The sequence below is a fragment of the Lutra lutra genome, chromosome 9 (genome assembly GCF_902655055.1).
Source record: "Lutra lutra chromosome 9, mLutLut1.2, whole genome shotgun sequence".
In the NCBI taxonomy this organism is placed as follows: domain Eukaryota; kingdom Metazoa; phylum Chordata; class Mammalia; order Carnivora; family Mustelidae; genus Lutra; species Lutra lutra.
This window is the reverse complement of record NC_062286.1, coordinates 94,373,554-94,394,229: the sequence shown is the minus strand read 5'-3', so window position 1 is coordinate 94,394,229 and position 20,676 is coordinate 94,373,554. Positions and strand designations below refer to the sequence as shown.

The window sequence follows — 20,676 nt, the reverse complement described above, 5'->3', positions numbered from 1 at the left end:
TAGGAAGGGTAATTTCTTTTGTTCTCTCATTCAGTTTACTAATTCTCTTTTCTGCACCCTCCATTATGCTGTTGAGCCAACTGACAGAGCTTTTTATTTCCAGTTATAAATTTTTCAGTTCTAAAAGTTTCATTCGGTTCTTCTTTGTGTTTTCATTTCTTTTTTTATTAAGACTTTTTTTCTTTTATTTTCAAGCATGTTTGTAATTGCTAGTTGAAGCATTTTTACAATGGCTGCTTTAAAATCTTTTTCAGATAATTCTAGTAGGTCTGTCGCCTTCATTTTTGAATCCATTTGTTGTATTTTTGCCAAGTTTAAGATCTTCCTACTTCTAGTTATGAGGAGTGATTTTAACTGAATTTTTGACTGGCATTTTATTATTATGTTTCAAGATCCCAGTTTTTTTTTTTTTTTTTGGTTTTTTTTTTTTTTATGCCTCTGGTTTAGTTGACTTCCTCAATGCCAATTATGCAGGGAAAGTGGTGTGCTTCTGCATTCCCATCAGGTAAAGGTAAAATCCCAGGATCATCCACACTTCAGGGGGATGGGCTTGGTCACTGTTTAGCAAGGTTGAAAGTCTCAGATTCCTACTCAGACTTTTTTAACATCATCCTAGTTTTGTGTGTGTGTGTGTGTGTGTGTGTGTGTGTGTGTGTGTGTGTGTGTTTATGTAGGGGTGCAGGGGAGATGCAGTCCTTTCCTAGATCTTTGTTTAGGGAGCAAACTTTTTTTTTTTTAATTGTGACTTATAGTCTTAATCATTTTTAGGTATACAGTTCAGCAATGTTAAGTACATTTGTATATTCACATTGTTAAGCCAAAACTAAACTGCAATTTAGTTTCCCAAACTAAAACTTTATACCCATTAAAATACAATTCTTTATCTCCTCTCTACCATCAGTCCCTGGCATCATTCTACTCTCTGTGTCTATGAATTTGACTACTTTAGGTACCTCATATATTTGGAATCATACAACATGTATCTTTTTGCGGCTGACTTCTTTTACTGACTTTGTAGAATGTCTTCAAGGTTCATCCATGTTGTAGAATGTGTTAGAAGTTTCTTCTTCTTCTTCTTCTTCTTCTTCTTCTTCTTTTTCTTCTTCTTCTTCTCCTTCTTCTTCTCCTTCTTCTCCTTCTCCTCCTCCTCCTCCTCCTCCTGCTCCTCCTCCTTCTTCTTCTTCTTCTTCTTCTTCTTCTTCTTCTTCTTCTTCTTCTTCTTCTTCTTCTTCTTCTTCTTCTTCTTCTTCTTCTCCTCCTCCTCCTTCTCCTCCTCCTTCTTTTTTTTTTTTTTAAGAATGAGTGATATTCCATTATATGTATAGACCACATTTCCTTATCCATTTATCCACAGAGCAGAGAGTAGGCTTTTGTTTTCCCCCTAGTCCACATTGCCTGGCATTTCTGGGTTTCTCATTTCTTCAGCTCCACATCTGCAATATGAAGTAAAATGAAAATCAAGAAACCTCAGTATTATATTATATCTTATGTCCCAAAGTCTCTAGTCCGTCTGTCTTCCCTCTACCTCTATGAGTTTTCTTACATTTTGTTTTGTATAACATCCAGATTTTTGTTGTACTTACTGGGAAACATAGGGCCAAATATATCTACTTTATCTTCCTGGAAGTAGAAGTCTGCAATTGACTTTTATGTTAACTTACAATGAGTAGACTACTGTTTTTGAAAAAGCTGATGTTCAAAAAATATTCTAAAAATCTGATTTTTTACTAAATCAAATAATATTTTCTTCCTTTCTCATTGTAAGTTCATATTGTTTTACTTTTGAGAATTTCTTTCTCAATAATTCGGCAGTTCTTAATTTGAAAACATGAAATTCATTTTTAAAGGAAGTTTAAAAGTGCTTGGCTGACTCAGTCACCTGACTCTTCATTTGGGCTCGGGTGCTGATCTCATAGGTTGATAGATCAAGCCCCACATTGGCCTGCATGCTCAATGGGAGTCTGCTTAGATATTCTTTCTCCCTCTGCCCTTCCCCCAAATTGCACATGCTTTCTTTTTCAAATAAACAAGTAAATCTTAAAAAAATAAATGAACTGTAACTCAAAGGGCTCTCTTCTGCTATTTGCAAAACTCAGTTTCCCTTGTCAATACTGACTATTTGGTAAGTATCCCATAGTCCTTCCTGTGTGTTGAACTTGAAACCCCTGACACAAGTCTATGTTATTGGACTGTGCTTTCAGAAGGTCAGGAGATAAATTCTTTTAGGAGTCTCCTAGGTTACTTGGAGCCATAAATGTTATTGAATTTTGAATACTTCATAATATTTAAGCCTGCTAGGAAAATGATTTATTATTTATCTTTAGAAAAAAAATGCTGGGTTTCCTAACAGCACAGATATGAGATCTCAGAGTCCTCTAACGTTCTCTATGAGAAATGAGGCATTTAGCTGAATTAGGAAACTGCTCTGATCTGGGGTAGATCTTTTGGAGCACAAGAAATGTACTCTTTGTGAAAACTCTTCTATTTGAAGGACTGTAAGTATAAATAAATCTTGAATCTACAATCTATTTTCCATAAAATGCACATGAATTTAAAAAGAAAAAAAAATCCTAGACTAAAATATGTAACTTCTAATGATACTATAAAATAGTTTGAAATACTGCTGAATCACATATATCTTTCCATCTTCTTGGATAATACTGATAAAACTACAAAACAAAAGCAATTACAATGGCTCAAATGAACAAATATATGACTTTAAGATAAATGTAAAAATTTTAAAAAATCATAAAAATTTTTCTAGCTTAATTTCTCCTTCAAAATTAAAAAAATAAAAGGGATAAGGGTTTAATTTTTATTCCTGTGGTGCTAATATGCAATGTCTCCATGTTAATAAGGACATCCTTATTCAAGGCAAAAGCTGCTGGAAGCCTAGGCACCTGATTTTGAGTTAATGGTTACTCTTAGACACAGAATTTAAGAAGCTCCCCCCTAAGACCACTTCTCTTAAAACAGACTTGTTTTGAACAGGGAGTCTTGATGACATAGAATAATAAATAGGTGAAAATCTCAAAGCTTTAGTGTATGCAGTTAACAATAGAAACTTTTGTGATATGTGTTATCATAGCTAAGTGCCATCATGAATATCAGCCAACTATTAGGTCTGAGGTAAGTCTCAACTGCCTAAATGAGTTAATGAAAACTGCTGTTCTGCAATTATGGCTCATAGCATCACATTATATATCACAAGTTTGTAGGCAAGGAATCCAGACAGTACTATGTTTTGTTATGTGTCTAATCACTTTTGAGGTCCCCCAAACCCAGCATGGAATCCAGGCCATCAGTGACCATTGATGAAGCTTGGTTAAATGAATGAATGAATGAATGAGGCTGAAAGGACTTGAAGTAGCATCTATAAAAAATAATTGGAAATTTCCAAATTACAGAATTGATGGCCAACTGAGATGAATGACATGGCAGCTGAAAAGATGGACTACCCATAACTCTGACTCAAGCTGAAGATGTGAGCTGGGTAAGCCATACATGTGCACTAGAATGCAGTTGTTCTACCTATGGGACAAGGATATTAAGGGGACACGTTTTTTTAGGTACATTTTAGTGCATGAATGCTGAAGTTTAAAAAAACAGAAAGAACTTGAGGAAATATGAACTTTTAGGAGAATTTCATGGCCATCATTTCCAAGAGAAACTCTAAGTTTGTCTTCAGATAATCTTAAAGACCTGAGCAGGGTAGGAATTTATGTCACACAGCAGCCACAATATCATTCACTTGCCTTGGAAGCTTGATGCCAGAGTGACTGCACAGCTGTACTGCTTGAACATTTTATGGAGCCTTAAGAAAATCCAATTTCATTAGTAACAAAAAGTTTGATTTTAGTAGCAATCTATCTATTTCTGAAATGTCAATGCTGTTCTAAAGTAAATGGAAGCAGAATTTGTCTTCCCTGAAATTGAATTCTTGTTCAATAGATAAACTTTTATCAATGCCACAGCCTTTGAAGAAGCACAGAGTTTATGGTGCTGGTGAGGAGCCTGGAGACAGATGTGATGAACAGGGATGAGTTCAGATTTGTCCTGTAGTTAACATCGAGAGGAAGTAAGACAAATGATCAAGGTGTTGAAGTTCCTGCTGACATCTTTTTGTTAAGGGCTGTGGCTAAAAATCAGCATAGTGTAGGGCTGTGAGAAGAGCCTCTGGAATCTGGTACCCAGAGCACATCTGTTGCATCTGACAAATGCAAAACCTCTAAGGTTGCAACAGGGAGTCAGGAGCAGGAGAGAAGCTTCCAGTATGAAGCAGTTGGGTCTGCAAAGAGGTACTGTTTGTTTGGGTCCATGGGGCACACATGTCTGCATGAGACTCTCCCCTCCAAGTCTCCAATGGGAATCATGGTGACCTCTGGGATGGTCAGGCCATTCTGGGTCGACCAGAACAACAGCCTCTTGGGGGAGGAGCAAGATGGTGAAGGAGTAGGAGACTTAAATTTTGTCTGGCCCCAGGAATTCAGCAAGATAGTTACCAAACCATATTGAACACCTATAAACTCAATAGGAGATTGAAGAAAGAATAGTAGAAATTCTATGAACAGAAAAGCTACCATATTCTGGAAAGTTGGGATGTGTGGAGAAGTGAATCCAAGGCAATATTTGGGAAGATAGATAGCGGGGGGAGGGAGCTTCTGTCAGCCAGCTATCATCAAGTGATAAAGCAGCAGAGCACATAATCAGAACATTTAGAAGTCTGTTCCACTGAGAGATGTATCTCCAGTGGCAAAGTGGGGGGTGGAACCTCACTGGAACAATGTGGTCTCAGGACCCTCATGGTCACAGAAAAACCAGGGGTGTCTGAATGTGGCAGAGCTCTCAGGTATCAGAATGGGGAAGGCAGCGGGGCTGCAAAATCAGAGTCAAGGGCTGGGATCTCAGCTCAGGGATGCTATAAACCATGATCTGTGGCACAGTCAGGCTACTACTCTTCAAGCAGGGACCCAATAAATGACATAACTGGGAAGACTCCTTTTCCTCCCCCAGGATGAGGGGCACAGAAGCATACTGCAGGAACCTGCTGGGTTTGGAGACTCCAAACAGGGTCATGTACCAGAGATAGAAAAGCTCAGTCACAGGCCAGGTGAACATGGAGTGCAGCCAGAGTCTAGAGAGAGAGGAATGATTGACTGCTTTTCTCTGAGAGCTCACTGAGGAGTGGGACTCTGAGTTCTCCCCTCCTCCAGGGCTGAAAATTGGGAGGCTGTCATTTGCACTCTTGTCCTCCAAAGCTATACAGAAAGTTTTCAGGGAAAAAAAGCTACTGAGAGCAAACCTGAACAGATTACTTAGCCTGGGCACTGGCAAGGGTGGTACAATTCTGGCTGGGGCAAAGACATTTGAGAATCACTGCAAGAGTCTCCTCCCCCAGAAGATCAGCAAGAATATCTAGCCAAGACCAAGTTTACCGAACAATGAGCACTGCAAAACTCTAGCACTAGAAGAATAGAGCACATAGAATTCATGACTTTTTCCCCATGATTCCTTAGTCTTTCAAAGTTAATTTTTAAAATTTTCTTTCTTTTTTTTTAAATTTTCTTCTTTCCTATTTCAACCAACATCATATCAATTCCTTCAAATATCAATCAAATCAAATTCAAATATCATATCAATTCCTGTCAAATAAATAAATAAAATCTTTTAAAAAATCTTTTTAATTTTCATTTTTAAAGTTATATTCTATCCCTTCATCATATTTACCCTTATATATATATATTTTAAGATTTTATTTATTTATTTGACAGACAAAGACCACAAATAGGCAGAGAGGCAGGCAGAGAGAGAGGGGGAAGCAGGCTCCCTGTTGAGTGGAGAGCCTGATGCGGGAACTGATCCCAGGACCCTGAGATCGTGACCCAAGCTGAAGGCAGAGGCTTAACCCACTGAGCAACCCAGGTGCCCCTACCCTTATATTTTTATGTATAAGTTTTTCTTTCCTTAAAATTTTGGAAGGCAGTTTCTTCTAACAGACAAAAATATACCCCAAATCTAGTGTGTGGCTTTGTTCTACATACCAGACTGATCATAATTTTTTTTTCCCTTTCTTCTTCCCCTGGTTTTGGGTGTCTTCTAATTTGGTTAGCATATATTTTCCTGGGGTCATTGTTACTCTTTTAGCATTTTGTCCTCTCATTCATTTATTCTTCTCTAGACAAAACAACAAGATGGAAAAATTCACCTCAAAAGAAAGAAAAAAAGAAAGAAAAAAGAACAAGAAGCACTACCAACTGCTGGGGACATAATCAATATGGACATTAGTAAGATGTCAGAACTAGAGTTCAGAATGATGATTATAAATATGCTAGCTGGGCTTGAAAAAAGCATAAAAGATACTAGAGAATTGCTTTGTGGGGAAATAAAATCCCTTTCTGGAGAAATAAAAGAACTAAAATCTAACCAAGTTGAAATTTTAAAAAGTTATTAGTTAGATTGAATAAAAAATGGAGGCTTTTATTGCTAGGATAAATGAAGCAGAAGAAAGAATTATTGATATAGAAGACCAAATCATGGAAAATAAGCTGAGGAAAAGAGACAAAAACTACTGAACGATGAGTGGAGAATTTGAGAGATAAGTGATACCATAAGATGAAACAATATTAGAATAATTGGGATTCCAGAAGAAGGAAAAAGAGATAGAGGGGCAAAAGGTATATTGGAGCAAATTTTAGCAGAGAACTTCCCTAATTTGGGGAGGGAAACAGGCATCAGAATCCAGGAGGCACAGAGAACCCCCCTCAAAATGAATAAAAAAGGTAAACATCCCATCATCTAATAGTAAAACCTGCAAGTCTCAGAGACAAAGAGAAAATCCTGAGGCAGCTCTGGAAAAGAGGTTTGTAACCTACAATGGTAGAAATATAAGATTGTCAGAAGACCTATACACAGGGACCTGGCAGGCCAGAAAGGAATGGCATGATATATTCAGAGCACTAAATGAGAAAAATTTGCAGCCAAGAATACTATATCCAGCTAGGCTGTCATTTAAAGTAGAAGGAGAGATAAAAAGCTTCCAGGACAAGAAAAAAAAAAAAAAAAAGAATTTGCAAACACCAACCCAGTCTCACAGGAAATATTGAAAGGGGTACTCTAAGCAGAGAGAGAACTTAAAAGTAACATAGATCAGGAAGGAACAGAGACAATATACAGTAACAATCACCCTACAGGCAATACAATGACACTAAATTCTTATGTTTCGATAGTTACCCTGAAGATAAATGGGCCAAATGCCCCAATCAAAAGAAACAGGACACCAGAATGGATTAAAAAAAAATAAGACCCATTGATATGCTGTCTAAAAGAAACTCATTTTAGACCCAAAGACTCCTCCAGATTTAAAGTGAGGGGTAGAAAACAATTTACCATGCTAATGGACCTCAAAAGAAAGCTGGGGTGCAAATCCTTATATCAGATAAATTAGATTTTAAGCCAAAGACTATAATAAGAGATGAGGAGGGACACTATATGATACTTAAAGGGTATGCCCAACAAGAACATCTAACAATTTTAAATATCTATGCCCCCAACATGGGAGCAGCTAATTATATAAACCAATTAATAATAAAATCAAAAAAATGCATTGACAATAATACAATAATAGTAAGGGACTTTAACACCTCCCTTACTGAAATGGACAGATCATCTAAGCAAAAAACCAACAAGGAAATAAAGGCCTCAAATGACACACTGACCCAGATGGACATCACAGATATATTCAGAACATTCCATCCCAAAGCAACAGAATACACATTCTTCTCTAGTGCACATGGGACATTCTCCAGAATAGATCACATCCTGGGTCACAGGTCTCAACTGGTACCAAAAGATTGGGATCATTCCCTGCATATTTTCAGACCACAATGCTCTGAAACTAGAACTCAATCACAAGAGGAAAGTTGTAAATAACTCAAATGCATGGAGCTAAAGAGCATCCTACTAAAGAATGAAAGGACCAACCAGGAAATTAAAGAAGAATCTTTAAAAAAATCATGGAAACAAATGTAAATGAAAACACAACTCTTCAAAACCTGTAGGGCACAGCAAAAGTAGTCCTTAGAGGAAAGTATATAGCAATACAAGACTTTCTCATGAAACAAGAAAGGTTTCAAGTACACAGCCTAACCCTAAAGAGCTGGAGAAAGAACAGCAAAGAAAACCTAGACCCGTCAGTGATGGTACAGCTTCAGGCTTATGGGGCAGCTCCACTGCAGCTTCAGGGTGTTACTGCTGTCCACAGGCTACCTGGTGACTGCCAGTGCTGAGCTTAGGCCACCAGGCTGCAGAACATCACTATCCTGGGGCCAGTCTTGACTCTTGTCTGTCCCTGCCCTGGCCAGGGACACATATGTGTGGAGTTTATTCAATAAATATATATACAGTACTGTAAACATATTTTCTCATCCTTATGATTTTCTTAACATTCTCTGTTCTCTAGCTTACTTTATCATAAGAATTCAGCATATAATACATATAATATGTGTTAATCAAGTATTTATGTTATTGGTAAGGCTCTGGTCAGTAGAAATTATAGGCTATTAGTTAAGTTTAAGGTAGTCAAGAGTCATACTCAGATTTTTTGATTGTGCAGCTGTTGACACCCTTTACCTCCACATTGTCCAAGATCACTTGGAATCAACAAGGAGTCCTGCACACTTTGGTGGGGGCCATCTGCCCTTTGCATAGTTAACCTGAGAGATAAATAAATGCGCTAGACAATCCCAAATTCCTAAGGCCTGGACATGATTCTCTGCCAATAATCTTATACTTAGTCTTCTTTTACAGGGTATAAAACAGGGGAAACATGATTATCTGTGTGCACGTTTATGCATACATGCAGAGCTAGGATTTCAGATTGGGAGATGGGAAAGCAGAGTCTTATTTTTAGCTCTTCTTCTGATGTTTCCTGACTCTAGTAGCAACTCTCTCCTCTTTGGAACCCTCATCAATATCTGAGAATGTCCTGACACTGCTGTGTACACTGTAGATAGACTGTTAAGGTGAATGAGTTGCTACTTAGAAAATTATTGATTTGCCACTTGGACCCAGAGCATGGTATGTTGGTTGTATCATTTCATTCCTTCAATATTTATGGTCTTCAACAAAACTCCATAGTTTTCTCAAGTTTTAGTTTTACTGTGTATCCTTATTTTCTTTCCTCTACTTTATTATTTAACCTAGCAATCACAAGTCTTCAAGGTCTTGTCAGGATCACCAAAGACCTTCCCACTGCTTTGTCCATTCCTAGGACTTTTGGTGCTCATCCTAACAATAGGCACCATACTGGACATGCCTGCCCTGGAAATCTGAATCCCCACAGCACCCCTAAATAAATTTCATGACCTGGTTTTCCATTTTAGTAAAGGATGCACTATCCACCCATTTACTGTATCCCAAATGCTAGGAATAGTTGTTAACGTATCTCTCTCAAATCCCACATCCAATCTAATAATAAATCTTATTGTTTCAAACTTCAAAACATCTCCCAAATTTGAAACTTTTTGCCATATCCACATAACCTAACTGACTCATCATCTTTTCTTTTCTGGACACCACCAGCATCTAGTCTTCTTATTCTACAGTCAGTTTAGCACATACCATCCGAAGTGAACCTCCAAAAGTGTAAATCTGAGTTTCCAGGGAGGCCCCCTGAAACCATCAACAGGCCCTGGGAACCCCAGGACCAGGAAGGGCTGCAGGTCACCCCTCCCTGTGCCTAATGCCCCTACTGTGCCTATTCCCAATCTTTCAAAGATTCTCATTGCACTTGCACTAAAATCCTAACTTCTTATGATGGCCCCCAAAGACCTTAAATTGTCTAGTCAGTTGGAGCACTATTTCCTGAAGGCACTCAAAACTACATATTTATCCCAACTATGAATTTCCTCTTATCCCTTGAATCTGGGCTTTGACCAACAGGAGAGAGCAGTTCTGATGCTATATTAGTGTTCTGATAACTTCCTCCTGGACCCTTCAGCCTGTCAGTCAGCAGGTGCCTGCAGCCCTGACTGACCCCTGACTATGGCTTCACAAGAGACTGGGAGCCAGAGCCATGCAGCCAAGCAACTCCTGAATGCTTGACCAACAGAATCCATGAGGGACAATAAATGGTTATTATTGATTTAAGCCACTGAGTTTTGGGCGACATTTAATTACAGAATTGCCTGATTTTCTGACTTTGCTTCAACCACTCTGTGCTGCTCGAATAGTTAAAGCTGATTTCTGCCTCAGGAAGTTTGTGTTTCTTGTTTTTTTCCAAGTCAAAGAAATCTTCCTTTTCTGGTGTTGCCATGTGGTTACCTTCCTCACTTTGTTCACATACTTATTTGAATGTCACTTGCCAGGAGGGCCCCCTTCACTGTCTAAACAGAAATGTCCCATTCCTGCCTCCACAATCATTCTGTAGCTCATTACCTGTCACTTTTCTTCACTGGTCTTTCCATCACCTGAAACAACATGTCTATGTATTTGTTTACATATCATCTGTCTCTCTCTCTCATGAGAATGTAAACTCCAGGAAGTCAGGGGTTTAAAAAATCTTTTTCAACAGTAGATCTCCAGAACCTAGAACAATGCCTGGCACATTAAGGGGGAAAAAAAAAAAGAAAGAAAACAGACTCTACTAGAATTTCAATATCTACCTAACATATGTAGATATTAAAGTAACTCCCCCTTTCACTATTTTCTCCAGAATATATCATGAATGATCTCAAACAAGTTAAGAGTCATTTAGTTTTTGCTTATAATTAAACATAGATCCAGAGAATGTATTTTTATCATAGACCTTGATATAAAGTATCTGACCCACTTTCTGTAATTAAGGATTTTATTTATTTTTTTATTTCATTTTTTAAAGATTTTATTTATTTGGGGTGCCTGGGTAGCTCAGTGGGTTAAAGCCTCTGCCTTTGGCTCAGGTCATGATCCCAGGGGCCTGGGATTGAGCCCTGCATCAGGCTCTCTGCTCAGTAGGGAGCCTGCTTCCCTTCCTCTCTCTCCCTGCCTCTCTGCCTACTTGTGATCTCTGTCTGTCAAATAAATAAATCCTTAAAAAAATTTTTAAAAAATATTTTATTTATTTATTTGACAGAGAGACAGATAGAGAAAACACAAACAGGGGGAATGAGAGAGGGAGAAACAGGCTTCCCGCTGAGCACGGAGCCTGGTGCAGGGCTGGATCCCAGGACCCTGGGATCATGAACTGAGCCAAAGGCAGACACCTAATGGCTGAGCCACCCAGGCACCCTTAATTAAGAATTTTAAAGGGTGTCTATGGAACAACAGGAACAAATATCAAACCTTTGGTCTAATGTGTCCCATTATCTAGTCTCATGCAAGTGTGGGTAACCTGACCTTGGCCAAGGTTAACTTTGGACCTCTGGAAGGGTCTAGGAGTTTTTATCCATCAGTTTAGAGACAATAAGAGTAGGATGTCCTATTCTTAGGAGTAATACCTCTATAGGAGAATAGGCTGGATTACAGAGAACCATATATTTCTTGGTTCCCTTCATCAAGAGGTGGAATCCATGCCACTCTCTTTGAACTTGAGTATGTTCTGTGGATGGTTTGAAGAAAAAATAATGGCAGAAATAATGCTTACATGAGACCTTAAGACACTGGCAGCTTCCATTTCCTATCTCCTTGAACACTTGCTTGTGTTGCTGCCAGACTTCTAGAGATCTTGCAATGACATGGAGATGAAGAAGGGATTAGCTGAGCCCAGTCTCCCAGCCATCTTTATAACATACTGGTTAAGTAAGTGAAAGCCACCTTGACCCTCCAGACCAGACCAGCTGCCACTAAACACCATCAAGTGACCCTAATCAACATCATATGAAGCAAAACAATCACCAAATTGAGCCCAACCAGAATTCCTGAACCACTGATTGGGACCAAAAGGGAGTTATTATTGTTTGGTCTCTATGTTTTGTGCTTTGTTATAAAATGATAGCCATCAGGAGAAAAGTGCTTTTACCCTTTCATTTCTAAGATTAGTCCTCTTCCCTGATATAATCCTACTCATTCATTCCAGGGACCTAATGCCAAGGACAACCCTGGGTAACCCTGCTAAAAGCTCTTGCTTACTTTTTCTGCCTGGCAAAAAACACAAATACATCAAGAAATAATTAAAGTCACAGTCCCAATTCTTAACTTCTTTTAATTGAGATCATCAAAGAGAAATAGATTTCATTACATGCACAGCATGAGGGCTGCATTATGTGGAGTTCATGCTTTATTCATTCAAATGGTTACATTTCACTTACTGTTTTGTTGCAAATAAGTGACTTAAATTGGGAAAGTAGAGAGAATAATTTAAACTAAAAAGTAAAATCTAATACTTGCAAGATTGTTCTGTCAGGAGTGAGACTCCTGAAATAAATCTTTAATGACTAATGTAAAAACTTAATATAGTACATATACCTTTGGAGGGACAATATATTTAATTACTCTTGGACAGCCAAGGCAACAATGTTCACTATAGACATACACATCTTTCCAAGTGGAAATATGCCTTTACAACAAGTTCTATCCTCTCCCTTCTCATTTTTAAGGATCTTTTCATTCTATTTTAACTACCTTTTTAAAATATATTTTATTGTATCTCTGGCATTTTTATTGTTAGAAATGTTAGATATTGAATAGTGGAATGAAAATGAGATTCATTTCTAATTCCTGACCCTAGTGATAACCAAAAATTGACACTTTTTCTGTTATATTTCTATGTAAATTTATATATATCCCCACTGCCTTTTAAGAATGGAAGGATGTGTATGTCATCTTATACATAAATAGATAATATCCCTGGTATTTACTGTGTTTTTTAAACTGACTAAATACATATTTATTCTATTATCTATGAAAAAATTTCATGGCAGGTTTTCAGCCATAGGGATAATTCGTTATGAGATGGCAGTCGTCATCAGTGCCTGGTGTAGATTGATCGATCAACTGGCATGAGCCAAGCACTAGTGACCACTTGTGTACTGAACAACAGCTATTAAAGTAGAAAGTATCTGGAAGGTTAAAAAAAAAAAAAGAAAAAAAAAGATTTGCATAAAATCTAGCTCCTGCTATTAAAGGGCTTGTGATCAGTGGGAAGCATAGGCTATAACAGGAGGATTGTATTGTAATACGCTAAATGTACTAATGGATATATATCCTAAGTGACAAAGGGGTGACATAGTTATACTGTCCTGGCTAACTTATATTAATGGTTTATAATTAAAAGAAATAATTATTCAAGATAAGGTTGAAGCTGGAAATCAAAAGGCCATTATATGGGAAAACAAGGCCAAGATAAAATGTGAGGCACAGCCCAAGATGATGTTAATATACAAAAGACACATCCTAAACAGTGTCCCCCTTGCTACAGATAAGCCACACATTTGATTCTACTTTTCATCACTTAGTGTGACATAACGATTTATGCAGTTATCAGTTCTGATAGGATATGAGCAAATGATCTGCTCTAGAGAAATGACTTTTTTCTGACCACTGGGTAGGGATCACTTACTTTAATACACAAATCATCCCATATTCACCCCTCACCAAAAATGTTTACCCTTGTCAGATTTGGATTGGCTTTCTACTTTTGCTACCAGAAATCACCTAAAAATTGAATATGTGAATGTGAATTGACATTTGAAGTTTATTTTGTTTTAATTTAAAGTGTCAATTCAAGGATTAACTTTGCCCATAACAAGCTCTTTAGAATATAAAGGTGTTCTTTGTCTGAAGTGAGAGGGTCCTGGGTTTGGAATTAGTATAGACTCCTCTTGGAATCATGCCCACCAATCACCCCCTGGAGTTATACCTGAGCTTTTTTAGTCTCAGCTTTCTCTCCTCTCAGAGATAGATTGCTGCTTATCTCACAAGAATGCCCTAGAAAGATATAAAGTATGTGAAGGGCCCTGCACAGATCTTGGCCGGCAGAAGTCAGGCTATGCCCAGTCTCCTCTCAGTAGAAGCACCCAGCAAGTTCTTTTTCCATGCCATAGTTAACTCTGTGCCTGGATGTTCAGAGAAGGTGAAAGAGATCCCTAAACAGACTTTCTCTGTGAAAACACAGACCCCTGGGGGGCAGTAGCTGATTCCCCTTTTGGTGGCCTTCCTGTCTTCTTCAGAAACAATTCCCCCTTTCTACATATTAAACCACCATCTTTTCAGCATCTATCCCTGAGGAGGCATCTTCTCTTCTCTTAGGCTCTGGAGAAATTGCTTTTGCTACCAGAGCCACCTCATCTCTTTGAAGCTACTCAGAGAACCCCTTATTCCCATACTACAAAATTGCATGGGACTGGATTGGATCAGGAGGAGATGGGTCAACTTCAAATGCATAATGCCTTTTCCCAGACAGACCACTGGAAACTGAGACTTGGTGTCAGAATCCAGACTTTTAGAGCTCTAATCTAAGGCAGCCACCTTCTACTGCTGCCTCAGTATCAGACACTATTGGTGCTCCACCAATGTCACTATGGATCCCTTAATGCCTTTGTACACCCACCCTCGAACTTCCTTGTGCTTTGCTGCTGATGGCTCACACATATGCCATACTCCTGAGAACTGTCTTTAAGCTGGTAGAATTGTCTGGAAGCCTACAGCCCTCACCACTCCCCATCCCTGGGACTGACTGAAGCAGAAGTTCAAAATCCCAACCCTCTGGCTTCTGATGGGACAGGTTAACCTGAGGTATAATTCAAGATCCAGAGCTCCCATGGGAACAGGCTGAGTCTGGGTCTCCACTTGATACTGCATTCCTTCCCTACCCTGCCTAATCACATTGCCAATTTCTCCCAGGAAAATGCCCATAATAAAACTGACAGGTATACCCTTGACTCAGGATTGGCTGTTGGAAGAATCCCACTTACAAAACTCTTCAGCGGTCTAGAATTCTAGGACTCCTCCAAACCTATCAGGCTCATATCCTAGAGGGCCCTTTTTTTTTTTTTTTTTTTTTTTTTTTAGCTAGAAAAGGTGTTTTCCTCCCATTTTATTTGATAATACATTTTCACAGAAACATGATATTATTTACAAATATACAGGTAAGAGACTGCTGGTCAAAAATCTTAAACTGAAAATGTCATCAAAAATTAATTTACAAAAACCACCAACTGCCCAGGGGAGTCCTGGGGGAGAATGCGGACGGCGTGGGACGGGTCTGTGCGCGCGGAAGCGTCCTGGCTCTCCAGCCCCCGCAGCCCGGCGCTGGGCCTGCGCGATGCCCGCCTCTCAGAAGGCACTGGTCTGCATGTTCTTGGAAGCGGGGAGCATCACCCTCACTTTGGCCATGAGATCCTGAGTTATTTTGCTCTGCACGGAGGAGAAAATTGCCAAGGAGATCTGGCCATCTTTTTCCTGAGAAACTCCCCTGGAGCGCTCCTGGCTGGAGCCCCGACTCTCCACGGGAGAGATGCTGGCCGAGTGGGCCGTGTGCCGGCGTGTGGCCTGCTTGCTGGGGGAGGCCGACTGGGACCCAGCCTTGGACTCGGTCCGGGACCGCGAGCACCTCTTCTTCTTCTTCTCATGGGGGCTTCTGGACCGGGTCCGCTTCCTGCTGACGCCTGGGCTGTTACTCATCCGGTAGGCAGGTACTCTCCTCTTCCTTGTCTAATTCCTTCGGCCTTCACTCTGGTGAAGATACAATGTTTCATCTCTGGATGAACAGATGACTGACAATACTTTGGCAAAGTATTGGTAATCTTCATTTAAATCTTATCAACAAAGTGCATAATTTCAGAGCTAAGAATGAGCTAAATAACAATAAATCTACTATATTTAATTGTCTACTGTGTTCTAGACACTTACCTAGTTAAATAAAACCAGGCAATATTTGTTAGATTCCTGCCCATGTGAGAATCCACCCCATGGTGTGATACACGGCTATAAGAGAAAGGAAAGATAGCTACTGCCTTTAAGCAATCTGCAATCTGTGCTACATCTAATCTTTAAGGCAACCTTGAAGAGCAGCTGTTGTTTCCCTCATTTTACATTTGGGAAAGGATTCTTCCCAAAATTAATGTACTGATGTTCATTCATCCAGGAAGTATCCCCAAGTCTGATCAGTCTTGGACTTCATAGTTCTCTACTACGGGACTGTGCTTATTCTCAAAGTTATTGAGAGGCCCACTGAGATTTCCCTATCTGTTCCTATCCTCCATCCCCTGGCCACTGCCTCACCAGATAAGTAAAACTAAATTTCTAAGAGGATAAAGAACAAGAACAGGAATGTGTCATTGACTGGGATGCTCAGGTGTCTGTCCCCTATGTCAACCCTCTTTCCATCAGACTATAAATCTTCCCTTTGTATCAAAACTGCTCAGTAAGATTTTAAGCTCTTGAAGATGAAAAAGAAGCTGCATTTCTTTTGTTTCTTCCTCAGTCCTAGAAATGTAATAAGTACTTCAATATAAGTTGAATCTGGTAGTGAAATGAAAGAAAGGATCCATGCATTATTGGCTCAATTGGTCCTTGATAAAAATAAACCCCAAAGGCAGTTTATTGAGACATCAAGACAATATCAAAGATCCGTCATCAGAAACTTCAAGATCCACCCTGCACTTCCTTTCTGAATTATCCAAATGTAACAGTAGAGGAAACAAGCAGAAGAGAATGTCCTTGTCATGTGACAGTGTCTGCAGATCTCCCTCTGACTTCAATTGTCTGTTCTCAGCTAGAGGGCATTCATAAGGGACTGTGAGCACAGACAGCCAGAACCTTCCCGAACCTGGTGGCCAAAGAAACACCTTGCCTACAATTTTGTAAATATTTCCTTTAATGATCTCTCCTCAAATGATCCTAATTTGGGAATGATGGCACATCTGTTCCCTGTTAGGATTCTGATATACTATATTTGTTAAACTTGCATTTGGTACATTTGGTGTTCTTACCCTAATTTAATTACTCTTCAATTAATTATTTTTCTGGTGCATTCAACTGTCCTAACAAATAAGCTGTGTCCATGAGAAACCTAACAAGAAGCTAGCATTGCACATTCTTTTTCTGCACATCACCCCCCCACCCAAGCATCTGCTCCTCCATGATGCCCCAATTCCCTGCCAGTTGACACCAGGCTCATTTCCCTCTCTCACATTTACCTCCTTTCTCCATTTAAACTGAGCTTCCATATTCCCCCAGGGCTTTACCTGTCACAGGAGGGTGGGAACTCAAACCCTGTGATTTTTCAGTTGCTCTCAGTGGTAAGACCACCCCAGACAACAGGTTTAAATATTGAACCTTATGTGGGTAGGGTGAGGGCACAAGGATTTAGCTATTCAATAGGAAGACAATGACATGATTTTCAGTTAAGACAACAAATCAGGCAGATAAAAGTGATATTTAATGGCAAAATGCTCTTCAGGGTCCCACAAATCAAATCTTCCCATAAAGTGGTCACTCTGCTACCACTATCAGCTAACTCTTAACATGTGCTCAGCTCTGTTCTTAAGTGTTTTCCCGAAATTAAATAACCTAAACTTTCCAAAACAAATTTATGAGGTTGGTACAACTTTTAGCCACATTTTATTGGTGGAAAAACTGAGGCACAAGCCAGGGAAACTGAGTCACATCCCATACAATTTTCCCCCACATACATAGGTAGTTTGCAAGAAAGCCAAGTTTTGAAGGTAACTTGTCTCAGGTTAAAGCGTTGTGTGAATAGAGTGAGTGTATTCATACAGACTGCCCCATCAGAACTACAAGGTGCATGACATGCCTACCATATATCTAAGACCTAAAGATAGAGTCATCTGTGAGGCACATTGCCCTTGCCCAGCCCAGTTTTCAGAGAACTGACATTCTGACTAGGAATTAAAGATATGCATAGGTTAGTGAGTTCCACAGATGTATTAATATCTGATGGTATGAAAATACGATTAGTTATACAAAGTAGAACTCATTATGAGGTGCAACCGTAATGGGTGAGATGTTTCTTGAGAGTGAGAGGAATTTTTCTTTACAGAACAAAATTTCTTAATACCAAGTTAGTCTGTCGAGCACCCTAAAAATCGATCCTCATGTGAAAAAAAAACTATTTTTGAACCATGAATCATAAAATATTGCTCAGAAGGTAATGAGAATGTTGAGTCCTAAGAAAATCTCAAGTTTGCTTACTTGGGCTTATTTAGAGACCCTTTAGCTTAGAATCTTGTTAGACAATTACTGTGATGAATGAAGGGATTCAGCCAGTTACTGTGTTGACTCTACCCCAAATAACATTTTCTTGAGACATCTCATGTCCCAAACATAAGACATTCTTACACTCCCCTCACTCTGACATTATTCAAGTTAACACATCTCTTTGCTAGTTTTCATTACCAATTGAGTAAATAAAATATTTTCTTCAGGGGCCCTGAATTTGTGCCTCATCCTGTTGGGCCCAGCAGAGGAAGCTACAGAAGGAGAAATGACTTGGATCAGTGCCCACTGCCCAAATATCTCAAAGGCAAGGGCAGATGGCCACAAAGAAGGAGGCACTTTGTTTGTTGTCTTGAAAGCTAATCATCTCCACTGCAGTAATGCTGTTGGCAAATGTTTCCTTTCACAATTCCATATTTAAGGATATTACTTTGGAAGTTATAAATTGTCAGTTATTATTTGATTATCTCAGCTTGGAGCTTGCTACATAATGACTTCCTCAGTAGGATGCTGAGCGGCTAATTCACAACCTCCTTCTGAAAAAGCTTTTCAGGAAATTTGTAACAAATCCATTAAATTAAAATGAATTTGTGCTATATTGAGAAGTAACTGAACCATATGGGGCCAATCCAAATGACATTCTTTTTATTTTTTTCTTCAACCCTAAGAACATTACATTTACTTCTCTTCAGTGAGAGGGGTAGGCCCTATTCTTTTACAGTCAGCATCCTAATATTTGGTACAGAGGGAAATCAAGCTCTTCATGAGATGCCTTTAGAAATATCCTATCTAATGAAATACCCATCTAGCAACAATCTGCCTACCTTGGTTAGCAGCACAGGCTGAAAATACTTCAAAAGTGTGTTGGGCATTTATGGGTTGGGGCTGTCACTCTAAAAAGGCAGCAGCTTGCAACCCTGGCTACATATTAGAATTTCCCAGGGAGTTTCTAAAAGTCCAGATGCCTGGACATACTCCAGACCAATTAAATCAGAAGCCCTAGCAGCAGACCCAGGCATCAGCATTTCTTTAAAGCTCCTCTGGTGCTTTACCTGTGCAGTTCTAGGGAAGCGGTGTTCACTTCAGTGTGCATCAGCATTACCTGGAGGGCTTAATGAAATGCAGACTGCTGTCTTCCCTCCAACCTCTGGTTTCTGACTGAGTAGGGCTGGGATGAGGCTGAGAATTTGTTGTTGATCTGGGGGCATGCCCTCTAGAGGCTGGACTTCAAGCCTGTTTAGGAAACCTGAGTCCAAGTGTTGCAGCTAAAAACATCTAAGCCTCATTTTCAACATCAGCAAAATGGGGCATAATAATGAATCCTTCTAAAATTTTCTGAGGGAATCAAGTAGAACGTTTGTGAACACCCATGATAAAATTTAAGGTTTGTGGTGTTTGGGTTCCTTTAGTTTACAATGAGTAGAAACTTTTAAAGGATAATATTTAAAAAGGTAAAATAGTGACTTTAATGCAAATGTATTAATGATTTAATTTGTTAAATAATGAGGTAAGATATGGAAATACCTCCAAAGGAGCATCTCAAGAGCAGATACGTAATAGTCAGGTGCTGAGATGAATTCACTAACAGATGCACAGTTAGGCAATATTCAGGCACTAAAATGTAATGTTTGGGGGAAAAAATAGAATGTTTGGAAAATCCCTTTTCAGACCAGAAATCGATTCTATCTTCCCAGGGAAAAACAAAATATTTGGATTGCCTTGAAAAGGAACCATTTGCATCATGGTGGACACCAGATGCCTGCAACACCATCAGCCCTCCACAAATCCACTTCTATTTCTACAGAATTGCAAACTATCCTGGCCAAGGATAGGTAAAGGCACTCATACCATAGCACATATACCATAGCCACATCAGGCAATTCCTGGAGGTGGAGTTCTGCTTGACATTGTCAGAATTCCATTGGAGGACATCCAGGATCAAATGATGGCCATTGTGACAAAATTATGAAATTTATAGTCTTACAGAATCCTCGTAATAGTAATTCCTACCTGACTTCTGAGAGGGTAAATTACCTTGGCTTTTTTTCTCTGTTTTCTTCTCTGTCTTTGGCAAAGACCATGAGATCCATGCTTTGCTCTTTACCATCAGGACTGGGAATTAGCCTGGGCCAGAGAAACAGGTGCACTTATGATTGCAGGGGACCCTTCAATTGGGGCACTCCATTCTACTCTCTCAGGCTCATCCCTGAGACAGTGCCTACTTGGATACCCATTTGTGTAAAATTGAAAATTATCAGCCAGCCATTTGAGGATAAGTTGAGGAAGCATTACTTTCATAAGTGTGCAAAATCTCTAGGGACCATGAAGAAAACTCAAATGAAGGGACTAGAAAAAAGAAGTAAGATCATATAGCATTGTTGATTTGAAGATAAAGGTGAAGAATTTCGACTTCCTACACCTAATGGGAAAAATTTCTGCCAGAATTCTTCAAGAGAGCCTATTGTCTGCCCCATGTAAAACGAGGCTTCTGAAGATTAAGGAAAGGGGCAGAAATTTCCTTTT

The 20,676-nt window shown here is 39.3% G+C and overlaps 1 protein-coding gene across 1 annotated transcript; it reads right to left on the bottom strand.

Annotated features, from left to right (window-relative positions):
* Positions 1-14,982: 14,982 nt before the first annotated feature.
* LOC125109104 (splicing factor, suppressor of white-apricot homolog) lies at positions 14,983-19,272 on the bottom strand. Its single transcript, XM_047745757.1, has 2 exons — positions 19,206-19,272; positions 14,983-15,648 (listed from the first exon to the last, which is right to left on the bottom strand). Exon 2 carries the CDS (start codon positions 15,595-15,597, stop codon positions 15,250-15,252), a length of 348 nt encoding a protein of 115 aa, XP_047601713.1. The 5' UTR covers positions 15,598-15,648; positions 19,206-19,272; the 3' UTR covers positions 14,983-15,249.
* Between the last annotated feature and the right edge of the window lie 1,404 nt (positions 19,273-20,676).